Source organism: Polypterus senegalus, chromosome 11, assembly GCF_016835505.1.
Source record: "Polypterus senegalus isolate Bchr_013 chromosome 11, ASM1683550v1, whole genome shotgun sequence".
NCBI classification, from domain to species: Eukaryota; Metazoa; Chordata; class Cladistia; order Polypteriformes; family Polypteridae; genus Polypterus; species Polypterus senegalus.
In genome coordinates this window covers 83,457,639-83,478,563 of record NC_053164.1, presented here as the reverse complement: position 1 = coordinate 83,478,563, position 20,925 = coordinate 83,457,639, and the positions used below count along the sequence as shown (strand labels likewise).

Sequence of the window (20,925 nt, the reverse complement as noted above, 5' to 3'; positions counted from 1 at the left end):
CCATAGTTTTTGGTGATGTAAATAGTCACATATAAAGAAGAAATGAGGCTTAATGTAGCCTGACCAAATGTTAGTGGTGTATAGATGTTGAAAAGGTGAAGCTAATGAATAGATTTGGTGCAAAAGACCCGGAATGTCATCCCAGACCTCGTACTGTTACATTAGCAGTGATTAGCTGAATTGTCCTTAGTTCTAATTGCACACTATACACACTCTGTAAAAATATTATAAAAAGTCATTGCTCTCGAAAGATATGATGTCCAGGAAGCTAAACCATGTACTGTATTGAAACAAAAAAAGAAAATGTAGATTTGAAGAATAAAATAACATTCCTTTTAAAGGAATACTCCAGCCAAAAATTAAATATTTTTTCTGTGTTACTTAATCCATGTAGTTTGTAATGGTGGGCTCAAAAAATGTTTTGTGGAGAAAAGATGTAACTAAGTTTCTGATAGTACCCAAGTGTAACCCACTCTTGACATCAGCAAACAATGTGAAAAACATCCAGGGAAAAATTAATAGAAATTCTCACCTTTCTCATGTCACATAATCCACATATCGGTTATCCAGTCATATGCTCAAGAGACATGCTTTTATCATTGCATTATTTTTAAATAGTTACTTCCAGAATAAACAGCGCAAAATCATAAATCTAAATCTAAAGCATCATGAGAAAGGCATTTCAATTGAACAGCTGCCTTTCCCCATTATTAATTGGTCAAGAGTCCTGTCTTTATGATTTATGTTGTTTTAGCCTATTTAACAATATTTTAACAAGAACTTGCACATTTTGAGCATGCTACTGGATGACTGTGAATTATTGACATGAGTATCATGAATTTTTTTTTTATGTTTCTTTTTTTCATGAATGTTTTTCACATCCGGGTTCGCTTCAGGGGTCATCCCTGTGTGGAGTTTGCATGTTCTCCCCGTGTCTGCGTGGGTTTCCTCCCACAGTCCAAAGACATGCAGGTTAGGTGCATTGGTGATACTAAATTGTCCCTACTGTGTGCCTGGTGTGTGTGTGTGCCCTGCGGTGGGCTGGCACCCTGCCCAGGGATTTGTTCCTGCCTTGTGCCCTGTGTTGGCTGGGATTGGCTCCAGCAGACCCCTGTGACCCTGTGTTAGGATATAGCGGGTTGGATAATGACTTACTGACTGTTTTTCACATTGTTTGCCTTTGTCCAGCTCCTCAGTCCCATTCTGCCAGAAGTTTTGTTACATTCTTCTCTGCAAAGAAATAAAATACAAAAAATTTCTAGGTCACCATTGAAAACTGATTTGAGTAAGTAACATATAAAAGAAAGAACTTTTTTAGGTGGAGTATTCCTTTAATTCAATGCGTATACAAATGTAATACATTTTTCAGTTATGTTTTTATATTTTGTATTATTCATTTTTTCCATCTCTAAAAGAGGTACCTACTATATAGTGTTGCTTACAATGAAGGTTTTATTGAAAAATGTACGTATCTTTTCCTTTGTCATTAATGGAATCTAATGGTTTATGTATTGTCTTTTACCATACTCGTGTCTTTTTAGGCCAAATGGCTGGTGCTCACACCCGGCTAGAATTCCACAACATCGAAACTGGCATAATGACTGAACGGCGGTATATTTCAGTGGTACCATCCAACTTCATTGGACATCTTCAAAGCCTTTCATTTAATGGTCTGCCCTACCTGGATCAGTGCAAAAATGGGGATATCAGCTACTGTGAGCTGAATGCACGTTTTGGCATGCGCAATATCATTGCTGATCCAGTGACTTTCCGTACAAAAGGAAGTTATCTTGCTTTAGCCACGTTGCAGGCTTATGCATCCATGCACCTGTTCTTCCAGTTTAAGACAACCGCACCTGATGGCCTCCTGCTCTTCAACAGTGGAGATGGCAATGATTTCATTGTGGTGGAGCTGGTGAAAGGGTGAGGGAGAATTCTTTTTTTAACCTTCATTAAAATTAACAATAGTATTATGAGCTATTATCATTTTCTCTGCTAGACGGTAAAATTGTATATTTTTAGTTGCATAAAAGATCAGGAACAGCTGCATGTGGATTGGGATGTGGACTGATTATCTTTATTTACTACATGGAAGACAGGCTGTACATTATTAATTTTTTTCCTGCTTACTGAAATAATAATAAAGTAAATGATGTGTTTCAGTGTTGCTCCCTTTTAAGTAAACGACATAGCACAGCAAAACATGGTTGTTGGGTTCTTTCTATTCAAGAATTCAAACCTTTTGAAAAACTTACTGTATGCTAATGAATGATAGCTTCTGTCCAGTTCTTAGAATAAAATAAGTTGTTAATGCAACAGAAAAATGACACTTTTATTAAGTCTCTTTGCTACTCCTAGGCACTTCTCTCTCACATATGATATTATTAGAAACCAGAAGTGATCTTTGTATTGTTGTTCTCTCTGATTGCAATTTAATATATACACTTACCTAATCTTTCTATCCATGTACCTTGTATATATTCTAATAAATATAATATTGCTTATAAATGAAAAAATATTAGAAAGACACATTGAATCAATGCACATCAGTGAAAGTGTATATTCCATCTTTACTTTGTTCAAAAGCTCTGTACATTTTCTCTAATGAATAATCTATATAGGTTACGAAATAGTAGTGCCTAATGCATTACGATATTTGCTTGTTTCACAAGTTAATGCATGTTGCCTTGTTGAAAAAATGTATTTTTATTTATTTGAATTTTTCTGAACTATATTGTATTTGGGCGGCATCACAGTGGTGAAGTGGTAGCACCGCAGCCTTGCAGTTAGGAGACCCAGAGTTCATGTCCTGGGTCCTTCCTGCATGGAGTTTGAATGTTCTCCCCATGTCTGCATGGGTTTCCTGTGGGTGCTCTGCTTTCCTCCCACAGTATAAGTTAAGTGGAATGGTGTTAATAAATTGGCCATGGTGTGTGTGATTGTGTTTACCCTGCAATGGCCTGACACCCTCTCCAGGAAATTGTTCCTGCCTTACATCTTGTGCTTGCTGCAATAGGCACCAGCCTTCCATCACCCTGCTCAAGATCAAGCGGGCTTAAAAATGGTATAGTATATTGGGTATCTTTCAATAAGGGCGCGGAAATAAAGGCGAGCTTCAAAAGGTCGACCTCAATTGGGCGCAGCGAATAAAGGTGCAGATAAATAAAGGCGAGCTTCAAAAGGGCGACCTCAATTGGGCGCAGCGAATAAAGACAAACGCAACAAAATTATTACAGAAAATGTATTATTATTGTTGCTCTTCACATATTCCAGAGCCATTTGAATTAAATTATCTACGAATGCCTTTATTCGCCGCTCTCAATTGAGGTCGCCCTTTTGAAACTTGCCTTTATTTACGCAGGCCTTTATCCACCGTGCCCAATTGAGGTCGCCCTTTTGAAGCTCGTGTTTTTGTGCGCACCCTTTTAGTTCAGTCTTTATTTACAGCAAACAAAAATACGTGCTACCAATATTTGCTTAAATATTCATTGCCATGATGACCGTGTACATGTTGGTCTTCTTTGAACTGGATATCAGGAATGCAAGGAAGGTTTTCCCCCTTGCGGTAGGTATGATATACAACAGGGCTGTAAGAAAGTGACTACACTTCCCAGCATGCCTTCGGGTTGGAAAGAAAGGGCAGCAACACAAGAATGCTGCCCTCCAATGTATCGGGTGAGTATAGGCTCCAGGAAGGCCAACTCCTCCACTCCCTTCAGTCCTTCTGGTCTCTTCCTGGCAAGGGATCAGTTCTTTACCTGGCTGGAATGTCCAACAATCCCTGAAAACACTTAAAACAGTTTTAGTCTCCAAGCTAAAAAAAAGACATAGAAGAACTGAAAAAAGTTTAGAGAAGAGCGACTAGGCTGATTCCAGAACTACAGGGGATGAGTTATGAGGAAAGATTAAAGGAGTTGAGCCTTTTCAATTTAAGCAAACAGAGTTTAAGATGTGACATTACTGAAGTGTTTAAAATTATGAGAATAATTAGTACAGTGGATCGAGAGTGCTTAACAAGAGTGATTTTAACAAGAACATGAGGACATAGCTGGAAACTTTTATGGGGTAAATTTCTCATAAAAATTAGGAAGTGTTTATTCACAAAGAGACAGGCATAAAAATGTCAGATATTAAAAAAAAGCATTCAGCAAAAAATACAGCTAGGCAAAACATACAGCATGACCTGTACTGAACTTACAAATGATAAAACTATATAATATCTAGTCAGTACAATAATTTTATGTGAGTTCATTTTAAAATTGATGACTTAGGGCATCACAGTCAGCACTGAACTATGCATATTCCTAACCCAGTCCTCCTCCTCTGTGTAGCCATATAAAATATTACCAAATACTAGTAGCCCTAGATATTTCCTTTTATGACTGTTACACACTTTTCCCCATTGGCACTTACAGAATGCAAATATTTTATGCACAATACTATATGTGTGTGGCAGTGTTATTTAAGAAATGGCACTACCTAGCACCATTAAATTGTTTCACTGTTGATCAGTATTTACTGCATTAAAATAATATCAGAACCTTTGATCACAAGGATAAATTTTCTATTATCTATCCATCCATTATCCAACTCGCTACAGTATATCCTAACTACAGGGTCACGGTAAATTTTCTATTATAAAGAAATAAAATCTGACTTTTGATGGACTGAAAAAGTCACTTTCAGGAAAAAGCCGATCATGTAAAGTGTATTTTTCCTATTTTAAAGCTAAATGGAGTCAGTTAGCTATGGCTAATTGCAATGTTATGCCTTTTTCTTTAAAATGACTAAATCATGTTTTTACGTTGTAAAATATTTCAATATCTAGAAAATGGAACTATGAGAAGAGTGGAAAGAAAGAAGTCATATTTTGACTTTAGGTTTCTATATAATAAGAATAAATATGTTTATACAATCAGAAGTATGAAACTGCTTAGATTCCTAGTTAGAGTGAAGAATGATGAGTCAACTTTCCATTACAGAAAACAAATATTACCTGCTGGAATTCAAAGAATTGCAAATCATGCTTTCATCTGTTTTCTGAACCTGCCTTCTCCATTGCTGGTTTTTTATTTAATGTTCAGAATCATTGTTGCTGTTATTTGTATTTTTTTATTTTTATCGGCGCCACCATGTTGTAAACAGCATTGATGCTTATTACTGGCTCACAAGTGCCAGCAGTGGTGCAGAGCATGGTCAATGATCCTCTGCTTTCAAAGCAGAGGCATGCAAATACTGAAATCTGAACTTTGGATATATTAGATCAATGCAAGAAGAACATTTCTATCTATTAAAGGAAACAGTAGGTTCATTTATGTAGAGCTGTTTTCATTATTCTGTACTACAACTACGCTATTCATTTGACATGCCCCAGAAACAGTGAAGCTATATTTTCACTGCTCAAACTATGCAAAGTCTTCAAACACTTCAAAAACAAATTGAGTGAGTCAGTAGTTTGGATGGAGGTGAGCAGCTGAAATACCACCATGAAATAAGCCTAGACTTGATACCATGCAGAAGTGGCATCACCAGATGCTGTTCAACAGTTGATTTGAATGGTCAAAAGGAGCATAGGACCTCAAAATTGTCTGCATATATATATATATATATATATATATATATATATATATATATATATATACATACAGTAGTTGCAGACCCACTGACTATTCCACATACAAGGGTCAGTAATTTAAACTTAAAATGTGCCATTACTGAAAGCCATTGTGATGATCTGAAGAAAGAATAGACTTGGGCCCACATCAGGTGGTTGAACACCACATGTTCAGCTACAATTTGGAACGACTTGGTGACACATGCTAGCAGAAAGTTGCAGTAGTCCAGATATGACAAGAAAAAAGCCTGGACCAGGGGTTGTGCTGCATATTTTGTCAGATATAGTCTGATCTTGTGGATTTTGTAAAGAATAAGTCTGAAGACTGAAAGACCATAGCAACATGGTCCCTGAATGACAGCTGGTCATCAATCACCATCCCAAGGTTGTGTACCAGCTTGGCTGTTGTTGATGATATTAAGCAGAGATGTGGCGCTGAATAGATGGGTGAGCTGGGATAACAAGGAGGTCTGTCTTTGCCAGGTTGAGCTGCATGTATTGTTCCTTCACCCAGTTTGCAATATCAATGGGACATGCAGTGAATTCTGTCTGATACTCTGTGGTCCTCTGGAGGGAACAACAGATAGCTATGTATCTTCAGCATTGCACTGTTAGGAAGAACCATTGGACTGAATGATAGGACCTAGTAAGGAGGTGTATGGAGAGAAGTGGAGAGAGTGCTTGTGGCACCCCATTGCTTGCCTGGCGCCCCATTGATGTTGGACTCAAACTACCTGAGGTTAACTCTAGTGATGTCAAAGTCAAAGAGGGTCACAAGGATGAGCTGCTAATTGACTGTGTCAAAGGCAGAGGGAGAGGTCTAGCAGGGTGAGCACAGATGATATGTTGGTAGCTCTGGCCTGCTGTAATATGTCGACAACAATGAGGAGAGCTGTCTCAGTTGGGTGGCTCTTCTTGAATTCTGAATGATTAGGATAAAGCAATCTGTTATGTAGAAGAAAGGAATGCACTTGATTAGAGACACCATAGTTCTTCGAATGAAAGGGAGAGGAGAGACACTAGTCGGTAACTACCTTTTTGAGATGGGTTGAGAGTGAGGTTCTTGAAGAGAAGAGTTATAAGGGTCTTTTTGAATCCATCTCTCCAACATGCAACAAACACTGTGCTATTTTCCAGCACTGTGATACACAAAAATGTATTAAAATATGTATTTTTATTAATTACAAAACACAAATTAACCTATCTGTAAGATCCTAATACAATAAGGTATATATGGTGATGTCACTATCTGTTGTTTGTTTAAGTGCTAGTCTAAATGAATTACCATGCAAGCATTTAGCTTTTATTCACATATACTTAAATATGGTGTTGCTCTGTATTAACAAAATAACTATGTGCAATTGCAATTATTGCTTAATTTAATTTATATTTTTGCTACAATGTTATACAGTAGTATTTTTAATGTTGTGAAGTTGATTTTTACCAGTAGTGCTAAAATGAGTATAATTGTATTCATTTAGCACCTTTATTTTATTTATTACAGTTATAATGTAAATAAGTAATTAAGATTTTCTTTATCACTGTGAAACTGGTAGCAAAATACAATATGTAAAGCAATTTATAAATTATTTATATTAAAATTATTTTTTGTGGAGCTGCCCATGATGCATTTATTCTTGGTTCTCTCTTTTCTACAATTCAGTCCGTTTATTATGTTAAAATCTTTACTGTTCTATCCATCCATCCTTTCTCAACCTGATTAATTTAATTCATCATCAGACAGAGCTGGAAACTATCATTGTGTCCAACATAGGTGCCAGTTCCGGACAAAGCACCACATCATTAAAAGAGACATTTATAGACATTCTCATGATCATGTCATTGGAATGAGGAATGAACCCAGATTACTTTAAGAAAAAAAAAATATGAAAATATAGGAAAAAATGCAGACTTCACAGAGACAGTGACAAGGCGGGAATTCTGTGTTCAGGGTCTGTGAGGTAGCAGCACTAACCGCATCACAACCAGTACATTTTCTTATCAAACATTAAAGCAGGTGATAATTCCTAGATTGCAGAGGTCTTTCAAGTGCAAAACATTAGTCAAGTTCAGGACACCTAAATTTGGTGTGGTCAGGATGTTCATATGAACCTCCAGGAGATCATATTGCATGTAAAATGTAGAGTATAGCCTTTTATTACTGTTAAAATCACTTTCATTATTTGTTAAAGTAACTTCTGAAACCATGAACTCAAATTCATTATTTGCACAACTAATTATCCAGAATTCACACACTGTATTTTCTACACACTTACATATTAATGTGTAAATATTACCTCAGGGCAAGTATTAGCATGAATAAAGCTACTGTTACTACTTCCACAGTTTGAACATCAGGCCTGCTAAAAAATTGAGCTGAAGCATGTGAAACTGAAGTCTCTGTTACCAATAGAAATACAATAACTAAATAAAGAAGCCAAAACTAAAATGTACTTGTCACCTAACAAAATGTTAATCTTTCCAATTTTTATGTGTTAACAATTACACTTTTGTGAGGTCTTTCCTTTGAGAGTACCAGCATTCCGGTTATTGAGCATGCCACCATCGCTTATCTTCAGTCTGATCCGCAAATTAAAGGGGTACAGGTGGTCTACCACAAGAGGACTCACATAGTCCGTGACCAGCCTTTCAAAGGTCTTTATGAACAGAAATGTACTGTAAGCGCCACTAGTCTGTAGACAGTAGATAAAGATGTGCCCGTTTTCTACAGTGGCGGCACTTTCTGGAGCCTTAGGGACAAAGTGAATAGGTGACAGAGGATGCCACAAAGTTGGTCAACACAGGCCTAACAAACTCAAAGACTGACTCCAACTCATCCCGCGGTTTTCCTGTGTGTAGTTTTCTCAGTTGTCTCCTCAATTACTTTACTCTGCTTTACATATTCAACAGCAGAGTACACACTGGGTTGTTTAACTGGAAAGTACTAGGAAAAGTCATTTTTTTTTCAATTTAAAGGTAACCTTTAACATGCACTAAATAAGAAGAGGCATAAAGTTAGTGACTCTTAGTAAAGTATTGTGGTGTTAATGAAGGACAACAGATTAATGGAGTATAAAGGAATTATTTTTTCATTAGTGAAATTTGAGCAATAATCTTTGTTGTTTTTAATACAGGTACATCCACTATGTGTTTGACCTGGGAAATGGTGCATCATTAATGAAGGGCAACTCAGAAAAACCTCTGAATGATAATCAGTGGCACAATGTGGTTGTTTCTCGGGATGCAAACAATGTGCACACCCTTAAGATTGACTCACGAACTGTGACGCAGCACTCCAATGGGGCACGCAACCTGGATCTGAAAGGTAATGATGTTTGCTCTTTCTATATTTAGAAACATATGTACTGTGCATACATAACAAAGATTGTCAACTACTTCAGTTAATATGCTTGTTTTATTTTATTAAGAAAATTGGTGCAGTTTACATTTCTTTCACGTGTGCACTTATTACCACACATTAAGTTGTGTTTTACCAGTTGGAACATACACTGAAATTTATAATTTGGTGCACACGATGTCATTTCAGTTTTTGTTTTTTGCAAACCTGCAACTCACATCTGTATGCTAGGATGACATATTGTGGAACAATATTATTTGCTGTCCGTTTTCAAGAGCATTCACATTCTATATAATATTTACAGATAACATTAGCTCACATTTATTAAAAGAGTGCCTGGTGGACCAGACTGTAATCTGATGTCACCATGAACAGCTGGTTTCCACCCAGGAAGTATGATAATATTTTATTTCTTAAATAGATTTTTGGTTCTCATATATAGTACCAACCACTAAAGTAAAGCACCTGGGATTTTACTCTTATACGTCTGAATAAAAATTTACTATTTAAATTTTCAGCGCTGCACATCCATTTCAGAAAATTTGTAATATTTGGTCATGTTTTATAAATATTTTCTTATTCTTCTGGTCAGGAAAAGTTATGAGAACAATCAATAATTATTTTATTTTTTTGATCGATGTCAAAGGTTCACAGTTACCAGAAGACCTTAAAGAATAAGAGGACAGATTTATTCTGTAACTGTGCCATCCATTGTAAAAATATCACGAAAGCTGAAATGGTGGTGGAAAATGATTTCTCATTAACTGTCAGATTCTGTGGTGTTTGTGTGAGTAACGAAAATGCTACGCAAGGTTGCACAATATGGAGGAGATCATTAGAAGTATTTTCGCTAATCTGGAGATTATTGGAATTCTGTGTTAAATTCAATATTTTTTCAAATATTATTTTACAATATATGTATGTAAAAATGAAAAATATTATCACACCCATTTATTTATATTACTACAAAGTATTTTGTTTTCAAATGAATCACATTTTTACACATTGCATTTTATATATATATATATATATATATATATATATATATATATATATATACTAGCAGAATACCGCTTCAGCGGAGAAGTAGTGTGTTAAAGAAGTTATGAAAAGAAAAGCAAACATTTTAAAAATAACGTAAGATGATTGTTAATGTAATTGTTTTGTCATTGATATGAGTGTTGTTGTCATATCTATCTATTTTATATATATATATATATATATATATATATATATATATATATATAGCAAAATAGCTGCGATTGGCAGCGGAGAAGTAAAAAGAAAAGGAAACATTTTAATAATAACGTAACATGATTGACAATGTAATTGTTTTGTAATTGTCATGAGTGTTGCTGGCATATATATATACACACACACAGACACATATATAAACATATATATACATATAAACATATATATATATATATATATACACACACACATATATACATACTGTATATACAACATATACATATCTACATATATACTGTATATACACATATATATACAAATCTACATATATATCTACATATATATATATATTAGGTGGGACTCGATTAAAAAATTAATCCAATTAATTAGAGGCTGTGTAAGAATTAATCTTGATTAATCGTATGTAATCGACACGTAAATTTGCCCCAAATCGCAAATGTTTTTTTTTATTTAAAACGGTTTTAGTGGGCGACAGAATCAAATAATAGACATGGACATGAATATTGTAAACTGAAGCTGTTTTAATTTCTGAAAAAAAAGCTTTTAAACTGCATTTGAATTCAAAACAGAAACAAAAATATCATCCCTGGTTAAAATTGGGCAGACTTAAAAATAAAGTGGTAGTTTAAGTACTTTAAGTACATTTTCAGAATAGTATTGTCTTTAAATAATAATAACCAAAATTTCACCATAAAGTGCAGTTTTTCTTCTTAAAAAATAAGTCAGAAACATAAAAGGTAATTTGACCAGCTTACTCTTTAAACTCTGAGTAACATTAGCCAAAATTATTTTGTACATTAGGCTAAAACAGTGTGATCATTGAACATTTTGTAATTAGATGTATTTAGAATTACTAACGGTCACGGAAGTCCAATGATCCCCAGTAAGAGCCACAAAGTCCGCTTTCTGTAATGCATCTAATTTTGCTTGCTTTTCAGTGTGCACAAAACCATGCTTTTATCAAGGCTTCTCGGGTAGTCGAAATGATCAGTCGTAGGAACGCGCTTTATTCCGACTCTAACATTTTTGTAGCTGTGATGTGTGCATCAGTGTAATGGATGTACCAGGAAATCATGCATTGACAAAAGTTCCCGCTTGCTTGGAATTGAAAGTGTGATTAAATCGTTATTTTTAACGCGTTATGGAGTACATGCATCGAAGCTTCTCAACTGTGCTTGTGCTAAGAAAGGGAAAATTTTAAAAATAACGTAACATGATTCTGCTAACCTAATATTTTTCATACGTCCCAAACCAAGGAGATGGGAAGGTAAAATGAATCGGTAGCGCATACATAGTCAGTACATCCCTCTCGAATCAACCTCAATGTCGGCGTTAGAGGCTTAAGACTCTACAATTGCGCCACCGCTTGTCTATGCTAAAGTATGTATTGTAGATCGGGCTATAGATATACATTTATATATATATACCCGTATCGCAGTGGAGAAGTAGAAGTTATGAAAAGAAAAGGGAACATTTTAAAAATAACGTAACATGATTGTCAATATACAGTAATTGTTTTGTGAGTGTTATTGAATGTTGCTGTCATCAAGGATTTGATTATCATTATTTCTTTCAATCAGGCTCGTATTTGTACGATGTGTTCAAGTTACATTCCGTGTTTGTCAATCGCTGTAAAGATAAGAGGTTTCATTCATCGATTAGTTCCTTACTGCATCAATAAACAGCTCGCCTTCCTTTTATCTGTGATGTGACAAACTGCATGCACGTTTTTTTACGCTGTCTTCCTTTAGCGGGACATTGACTTTTTCCACCGTGTGCTTTGTTTCCACAGTAGCTGCATTTATGAATATGCTTATCAGACGCTTCATATTTTTTGCTGCCTTTTCAATTGTGTAATTCGGTTTTGTTCAGCTCTTTGGAACTGTTGCTTTTATCTGTGCACTGCATCAGTTCACGTGAGCCACTCGGTGTACTTGCATCGAAGGTTCCCAGCTGTGCTGGTGCCATCTCGTGCTATGTCCATAGCTTTATTTAATGTTACCTTAGTCCTGGCACTTAAAACTTTCTCTGGCAGTTTCGCTGAGTTTGTGTCAAACACCACCCTGACCATCTCATCTTCCTCTCCATAAGCACAGTCCTTCACCCGTGAATATTTACCCGTGGCAGTTTGCTATTGGATTGCCGCTGACGGATGGCCTTATATGGGCAGGCACTAAATTACAAACGCCAGCGGCAGCCTGTCTATGAACTTAATTTAAAGTGTAGGTTTACATCGTGCTTTGTTTCCGAAGTAGCAGAACTCGCTTCTTATTGTTTCGCTGCCTTCTCAATTATATAATGCATGTTTTCTTGAGCGCTTTTTGAGGTCTTCCTGGTTTTCTATGTACTGCGTGATTACGTGGGAGGCGTGATGATGTCACACGAAACTCCGCCCCACGGGTTGAAGCTCATCTCCATTACAGTAAATGGAGAAAACTGCTTCCAGTTATGACCATTACGCGTAGAATTTCGATATAAAACCTGTCCAACTTTTGTAAGGAAGCTGTAAGGAATCAACCTGCCAAATTTCAGCCTTCCACCCACACGGGAAGTTGGAGAATTAGTGATGAGTCAGTGAGTGAGTGAGTCAGTGAGTGAGTGAGTGAGTGAGTCAGTGAGTGAGTGAGTGAGTGAGGGCTTTGCCTTTTATTAGTATAGATATATATATATATATATATACACATATATATATATATATATATATTAATCAGAGGGGCAAGTCCACCTGGCGCCTTTGGTGCACAACCCCTTTGGCGCCCAACCCCCAGTTGTGGCCAGTCTGCCGCTGGTGTTGTCAAGAGGGGGCTGAACATACTCCAAGGAAACGTGGTCGCTCCTCTGAAACCCCATCTTAAACAGTGTTACAATGGGAAATAAATACAGCTTTTGTTTACCTCCTCTTTTTGAATCAGATGCTGGCTTCCTGCTGGTGCTGTGCCGCATGATCTGCATCTCACGTGGCGCGTCGAACATTTAAAAGCCTGTACGGCAGCTGTCCTACTCTTTGTGTTTTATTTCCGGCCCCAGGTGTGGTTAAATCTCTTGGCACTCTTGGTTAAGTCTTGTCTCGTGGAACATGGGTTCTAGATATTTTTTAGTTTATAATTTAAAAGCGGAATAAGAATCTGAAAATCTAACAACATCATATAAAAGTTTGATAAATAAATCTAACAACATCATATTAAAGTTTGATAGATAAATCTAACAAAATCATATCTGTATATATATATATATATATATATATATATATATATATATATATATATATATATATATATATATATATATACATATATATATATATAATATTTTTCAATTGTATCTTTTCTGTACTATATTACCTTCAGCGTTTTACTTTTTGTATGACTAACAAGGAGCAGGTTTATAACTGAAGTGCATGATCATTGCAGACCCCTGGTACTCCTCTAAGAAATATCTTCTGGATTTTAAAAGATGGTACATAATTTTGTTAGATCTGTTGAAGGCTTGAAAATCACATCCATGACTCCCAGATTTATAAGGTGTTCAATCAAACAATAAATATTCTTAAATCTGCTTAGTAAAATTTAAGATCACTGTCAGCTGGAGCCGGTATTGGCACCACTGGCCGCCATGGGGCATACTCATACATACACCCACATTCTAGAAAGTCTGGAATGGCTAGTTAATGTAACCAACATGCTTTTGGAAATGTGGGTGAAAACCAATAAAGAAATTATGTAAAATGCACATGGGCACAGTCTGGTAATGAGATTAAAATTCAAGACTTTGGAGCCATGAAGGTGCAGTGCTCCCCACTGTTGCAACATTGCATTGGTATTTTGTTTACATGAATTTACAATGTGCCATTTCCAGACACAGTATGTGCTATTAAACCATGATTTAATTTTTTCTACATGTTAAACTTTGCATGTTAAATTTTTGGAAAATACTTTCATTTGAGTGTCCTTCATTTGTATCAGTTAAACAAAAATAAATAATACCAGCCTTCCATCCCTATAATTAACTTTTTAATTTTTTTCATAATTTGACAGTTCTGATCTATATAGAAATATGTGATTTTTGGATTCAGTATAGAAGGAAAAAAACTATTTGAAAATGTAGAAAATCAGGTTGTAACCATATATTACTCTTTAACAGTAGGGTGTTCTAATAATGGCAGCAAAATATAGTGCTGACTTTTCTGTCCAGTTTAAATGTACTGTATCTTTATATAGTAGTAATTCTCAATTTTGGTCAAATAAATGTCTGTATATCACCTCTATGTCATTATTAAAAATACCATTATTTTTTAACTTCTTCAACGTTAAGTGGAAATCAATAGCAAAAAATAACAAGAGCATAGTGGTAAAATAATGTATGTGACAACTTTCCAATTTTCTTTTGTATTGCAGTATGTTCTTAAATTTGGCTTGGAGTTATTTAACTCTAGTTTAAGTGAATACTTCATTGATCAAACAGCTTGGCAAATGCAGTAAATAAACACTATTCTTGTAGTTTAGCAAGGCTGACACAAATGAGTTTCTTTTGTTTTTAGAATATGTCTTTCAGTGTAGTAAATGCTGTATATCTCCAGTTTAACTTATACTTACTTTAGTGCATTCTACCAGATCTTTGGCAGTGTTATGTTTGCAAACCCAAGTTAGTGTCTTGGCACTTAATCTGTGGTTGTGTTAGTTAGTGTAAAATTAACTTCATGTTTAGTTAATTATTTTGTATTATTGCCTTTATAAAGACCTGCCAACATGAGTTAGTCTCACTTACTAATTTAGTTAAAACTTTGAACAGAACAGAAGGAAGTTGGCTATTTCTGATGCTGTTGTGAAAAAAAAAAAAAAACTTTCCTCTGTTTTCAAAGAAGTCATTCTCAGGAGACCAGATGATAATGCAGAACCATTCTTTATTTGCACATAGATATGTACAAATGTCTCAGTCCATGGAGTGAATAATCAAGAAAATAATTTATTTCCTTTTATACTTTTTGCTTATCTTTACTTTATCTAATACATCATGTCATTGGACTCTTAATATGCAGAATTCTGTCATCATAGCCAATCAACTACAGTCACCAGTTACTTCGCATACATGTGGATTCTTCCATTATTCTAAACACTGCTTCGTTAATAGGGGTGTCCTATGGGTTTTCTCATTGATCTTATCACCGCTTCATAATAGGGGTGTTTGGGCTTTCTAAATAGTTTGTCCTCACTTTTTAAGGGGGTGTTCATTGCACATCTACTTCATTTTAGCCTTAGCAACTACTGTATCTTGGTGGCTCCTCTAGATGAGGCAAAAGCCTCCCATGCCCTAGCTTTAAGCTGTGTTTAGGTAACCCTTTAGTTACCTTCAGTTCTTTTCCTTATGCTTTTAATAATCTATTGTTACAGAGTCATTTAACTCTTTGAGGGCTGAATATATTCTCCAAAAAACATGGTTTCTGAAAAGCAATGGTTTCACATAGAAATCAACATGAAACATATGTTGCTGCATGCTGTGGCTGCCAGTTTGCCAAGAATGTGTGGCTGGCTTGCTGCCAGGCTGTCTTTGTGTGGCTAGGACAGCAGCAAAGGTCACAGTGCATTATAATCTGGTTTCTACCTCTTATCATTAAGTGGCAGTCCTCCCTGGAAAACATTGTCAGTACCAAGATTAGCCAGGGACCAATCAGCTGAAGCTGGAACCTCACATTCGTTTTCGATCACTTGTATGAAAATCTGAGTCCGACAAGTCATACTCTAGTTCAAAGATAACAGGCAAAACCGTTCACTGAGTATTTTGCTTTACACGTCCACTTTGGTCTCTCGCCAGATGTCAGTGCCATTTTTGACTTTGTTTGCACCTTGCTACTCGCATGAGTGCAGCAAATCTCGGTCAAACCAATGAAGCTATTCTATCTAGCTATGCTAACTTTCCTTCTAGCAACGAGAGTCCAACTAAAACGCTTGGTTTTGTCACCGTTTACAGTTGATTACCATCGTCAACTCCTTTTGACAAAAGTCAACATCAGCCCTGAAAGAGTTAAGTACATGCATGTATTAAATTGCAAAAATGATCATGTATTGATTAAAAATATTTGATTAAAATTCTATAATACCCAAGCATAGATGAGAATAGTCATATCTTTCATGTCAGTCGTTTTCTAACCTGCTTAGTCCTGAACAGGGTCACGGGGGTCTACTAGAGCCTGTCCCAGCTAGCATAGGGCACATGGCAGGAACAAACCCAGACAGGATGCCAGTTCATTGCAGGGCAAACACACACACACACAACCCACTGCAACCACACACTCTTGTTGATTTACTGCAGGATCATCAATTCACCTAATCTGCACATATACACTGTGGGTAGAAACTGGAGCACCCAGAGCAAACCCATGCAGACTCAAGGAGAACATGAAAACTGGGCCAGGAACCCTGGAATCTTTACTGCTAGGTAGCAGCGCTACCACTATGTCACAGTGCCATCCATATGTCTATCAAGTCTCATGAAAAATGTACTAATATAATTGAATGTGAAATATGTTGAAAAAAGAGAGAATCTTGCTGCCACAAAGAATACAGAAATCATTTGGCCACTTATCAGGCTTATCAGAATGGAAACCTGTAGGCATTGTGGCATGGCAGCACTGAGAGTGCTCATCTTCAGTTTACTGCAGTACATAGCTATGTACTGGGACCAAACAATTAGAAAAAAGTGATGAAATGATCATTCATCTGAAAAAAAACTTCCCCTTATACTTAGTAAATGAAACCTTGCTTAGCTATCAGAGTGTTTTTTTCTGTGAGCTGTAGTCATGCAATTGCATATAATAAGTCTGCCAGGCTATTATTTTCCTTTGAATAGTTGCTAAAATTAGATAAGTAAAAGGGAAATTCACAATAAATGGATTTTTGAACTTGAAATGTTTGAAATTCCTAATGTCAGCATTCACTGTCGTACTGCACGTTTATATCTTGATTTTGTACGCAATATGCTTAGCCTGAAACAAGAGCAGGCCAGCTTCTTTACCAACATTTTGTATCAGCAGAAGTCTATTACTCACTCTTGCATTGTTGCCAAGATTACTTCAGCATTGTGGTGACCCCAGAATGGATTATGTAGGTTCAGAAAATATTAAAATTCATGGGTTGAAAGTGATTGTCAGTATAAAATTTACATGTTCTGTGTGTTACGTGTGACCATGTTTCCTACCACTTCAAAAGATGTCTAGGTAGATCAATTGGTGACTCTGAATTGTCTTTGTCAGCGGAGTGTGTCTGAGCTGGACTTGTAGTCTATCTATTCCTTTTTCTACCTGATCCTCCCAGACTAGGCCTCAAACCCTTATGAGCCTCTGGGAATGAGTGTGTTTAGAAACTTAAACGGAAACGTTTAATATAATAATAGGTTATGATGATTCTTCACCTTTATGTTGATTTTTTCAATTCCATTTTTAATGTAAGCTGGCTCTTTTTTAAAAAAAGAGAAAGTTTTTATATCCACTTGTTTATAGGAATTAATTAACTGAAATGTAGATAAAAAACAGTAAACATAAAAGTAAGTGAACCATTTCATTTAGTAATTGGGTATGCATCCTTTAGCAGCTGTGACAGGACCAAATCATTTCCTGGAATGTTTTAATTGTTATTTTATTGATTTTAAGGATTTCATTATAGTAAGTTGGAATTACAATAAATTAAAATTCTCCTGAGTATGCTCTTAGACTTTCCATGGTGACTTATAGGTGAATTTTGAAGGTTGTCGAGTTTTAGATAGAGATGGATCTTCCACTTTCTCCATTAGTTAATTGTTTGACTTACTGTAGACTGATGAATTCCAGAATACCCCGAATGAGCACTAATAATTCATTTTACATGATTATCAGACATCTGTTTAGATTGGACTATAGTCTGATACGCTAACTTTTATAAATGAGATATTGGCTTCTTATCTTTTTAAAATACTGAGTAGTGGTAATTGGCTCTGTCTGATTAACCCTGAAATATATTGGCACCTGCTCATATACTCCTAGTGGGCTAAGCTAATGACTATTGTAGTTCATTCAATTTTGTAATGAACTATTTTTTTCTCTGTTGCCTAAAAAAATAAGAACAATGTCCAGATATTTCAACATTTTAGAAAAGTCAAGACTAAACAAGTATTGCATATTAAAAACTTCACATTTTCATAGACTCGAAAGCTTTACATTAAATACTGTTTAATGTGCCTTCAAAAAGTACAGGTGCCGGTCATAAAATTAGAATATCATGACAAAGTTGATCTATTTCAGTACAGTAATTCCATTTAAAAAGTGAAACTTGTAATTTAGATTCATTCATTACACACAGACTGATGTATTTCAAATGTTTATTTCTTTTAATTTTGATGATTATAACTGACAACTAATGAAAGTCCCAAATTCAGTATCTCAGAAAATTAGAATATCAATTAAGACCAATGCAAAAAAAGGATTTTTAGAAATGTTGGCCAACTGAAAGGTATGAACATGAAAAGTATGAGCATGTACAGCACTCAATATTTAGTTGGGGCTCCTTTGGCCTGGATTACTGCAGCAATGTGGCATGGCATGGAGTTGATCAGTCTGTGGCACTGCTCAGGTGTTATGAGAGCCCATGTTGCTCTGATAGTGGCCTTCAGCTCTTCTGAATTGTTGGGTCTGGCGTATTGCATCTTCCTCTTCACAATACCCCATAGATTTTCTATGGGGTTAAGGTCAGGCGAGTTTGCTGGCCAATCAAGAACAGGGATACCATGGTCCTTAAACCAGGTACCGGTAGCTTTGGCACTTTGTACAGGTGCCAGGTCCTGTTGGAAAATGAAATCTGCATCTCCATAAAGTTCGTCAGCAGCAGGAAGCATGAAGTGCTCTAAAACTTCCTGGTAGATGGCTGCGTTGACCTTGGACCTCAGAAATCACAGTGGACCAACACCAGCAGATGACATGGCACCCCAAACCATCACTGACTGTGGAAACTTTACACTGGACCTCAAGCAACGTGGATTCTGTGCCTCTCCTCTCTTCCTCCAGACTCTGGGACCTTGATTTCCAAAGGAAATGCAAAATTTACTTTCATCAGAGAACATAACTTTGGACCACTCAGTAGCAGTCCAGTCCTTTTTGTCTTTAGCCCAGGCGAGACGCTTCTGATGCTGTCTCTTGTTCAAGAGCGGCTTGACACAAGGAATGCGACAGCTGAAACCCATGTCTTGCATACGTCTGTGCATGGTGGTTCTTGAAGCACTGACTCCAGCTGCAGTCCACTCTTTGTGAATCTCCCCCACAGTTTTGAATGGGTTTTGTTTCACAATCCTCTCCAGGGTGCGGTTATCTCTATTGCTTGTAAACTTTTTTCTACCACATCTTGTCCTTCCCTTCGCCTCTCTGTTAATGTGCTTGGACACAGAGCCAGCCTCTTTAGCAATGACCTTTTGTGTCTTGCCCTCCTTGTGCAAGGTGTCAATGGTCGTCTTTTGGACAACTGTCAAGTCAGCAGTCTTCCCCATGATTGTGTAGCCTACAGAACTAGACTGAGAGACCATTTAAAGGCTTTTGCAGGTGTTTTGAGTTAATTAGCTGATTAGAGTGTGGCACCAGGTGTCTTCAATATTGAACCTTTTCACAATATTCTAATTTTCCGAGATACTGAATTTGGGACTTTCATTAGTTGTTAGTTATAATCATCAAAATTAAAAGAAATAAACATTTGAAATACATCAGTCTGTGTGTAATAAATGAATCTAATATACAAGTTTCACTTTTTGAATGGAATTACTGAAATAAATCAACTTTGTCATGATATTCTAATTTTATGACCGGCACCTATATTCACAGCTTTGAAGTTTTCACAATTTTGCATTGATTCACAGTGGATTTAATTTGCTATTACTGACATTGATCAACAGAACAAGACTATTTAATGTCAAAGTGAATACAGATCTCTGCAAAGTGATCAGAATTAATTATAAATATAAAACACAGAATAATTGATCACATAAGTACTCACTTCCTTCAAGTCAGTATTTAGTAGATGCACCTTTGGAATAGATTCTTGCCTTGAGTATATGTGCACAGATCTTTCTCTATCAGTTATGCACAACTGTACACTGCAGTTTTTCTTTGCAATACTGCCCAAACTCTGGTAATTGTGAATGAAATGATTTTTTCCAAGTCCAGCGAAAATTTTATTTAGATATGGACTCTAACTCACCCACTCCAGGGCTTTAACATTGCCATCTTTAAGTCATTATTTCTTAATTTTGGCTTAATGTGTGGTGTCATTGTTTCCGGGAAAACAAATCTTCTGTCAAGGCACAGGTTGCCTTCCAGGATTTCTCTGTATTTTTCTGCATTCATTTTATCCTCTAACCTTACAAGCCTACAAGGGACTGCTGCAGAGAATCTTCCCCACAGCTCGATGCTTCAACCACCAAGCTTCATCGTGGTGATGGTGTACATTATCTGTGTCAGTATCAGGCTTACACCACACATTGTGTATAATTCTATCTATCTATCTATCTATCTATCTATCTATCTATCTATCTATCTATCTATCTATCTATCTATCTATCTATCTATCTATCTATCTATCTATCTATCTATCTATCTATCTATCTATCTAATTCAATGGCCAAAAAGCTCAGTTTTGGTCTAATTAGACTATACAACCTTTCACTTTCTGACTTCAGAGTCTATCGTGTGCCTTCTGACAGGCTTTACCTGAGATGATATGTTCATTTT

At 36.1% G+C, this 20,925-nt stretch overlaps 1 protein-coding gene across 8 annotated transcripts in view; it reads left to right on the top strand.

The window, feature by feature from the left end:
• LOC120539266 (neurexin-2-like) overlaps positions 1-20,925 on the top strand; it is a 2,018,463-nt gene that overhangs the window by 1,128,290 nt on the left and 869,248 nt on the right. For all 8 annotated transcript variants that reach the window (XM_039769182.1, XM_039769181.1, XM_039769180.1 and 5 more), the window contains 2 exons: positions 1,542-1,923; positions 8,749-8,939. In XM_039769182.1, the coding sequence (XP_039625116.1) occupies positions 1,542-1,923; positions 8,749-8,939 (573 nt within the window). The remainder of the gene's footprint in view (positions 1-1,541; positions 1,924-8,748; positions 8,940-20,925) is intronic.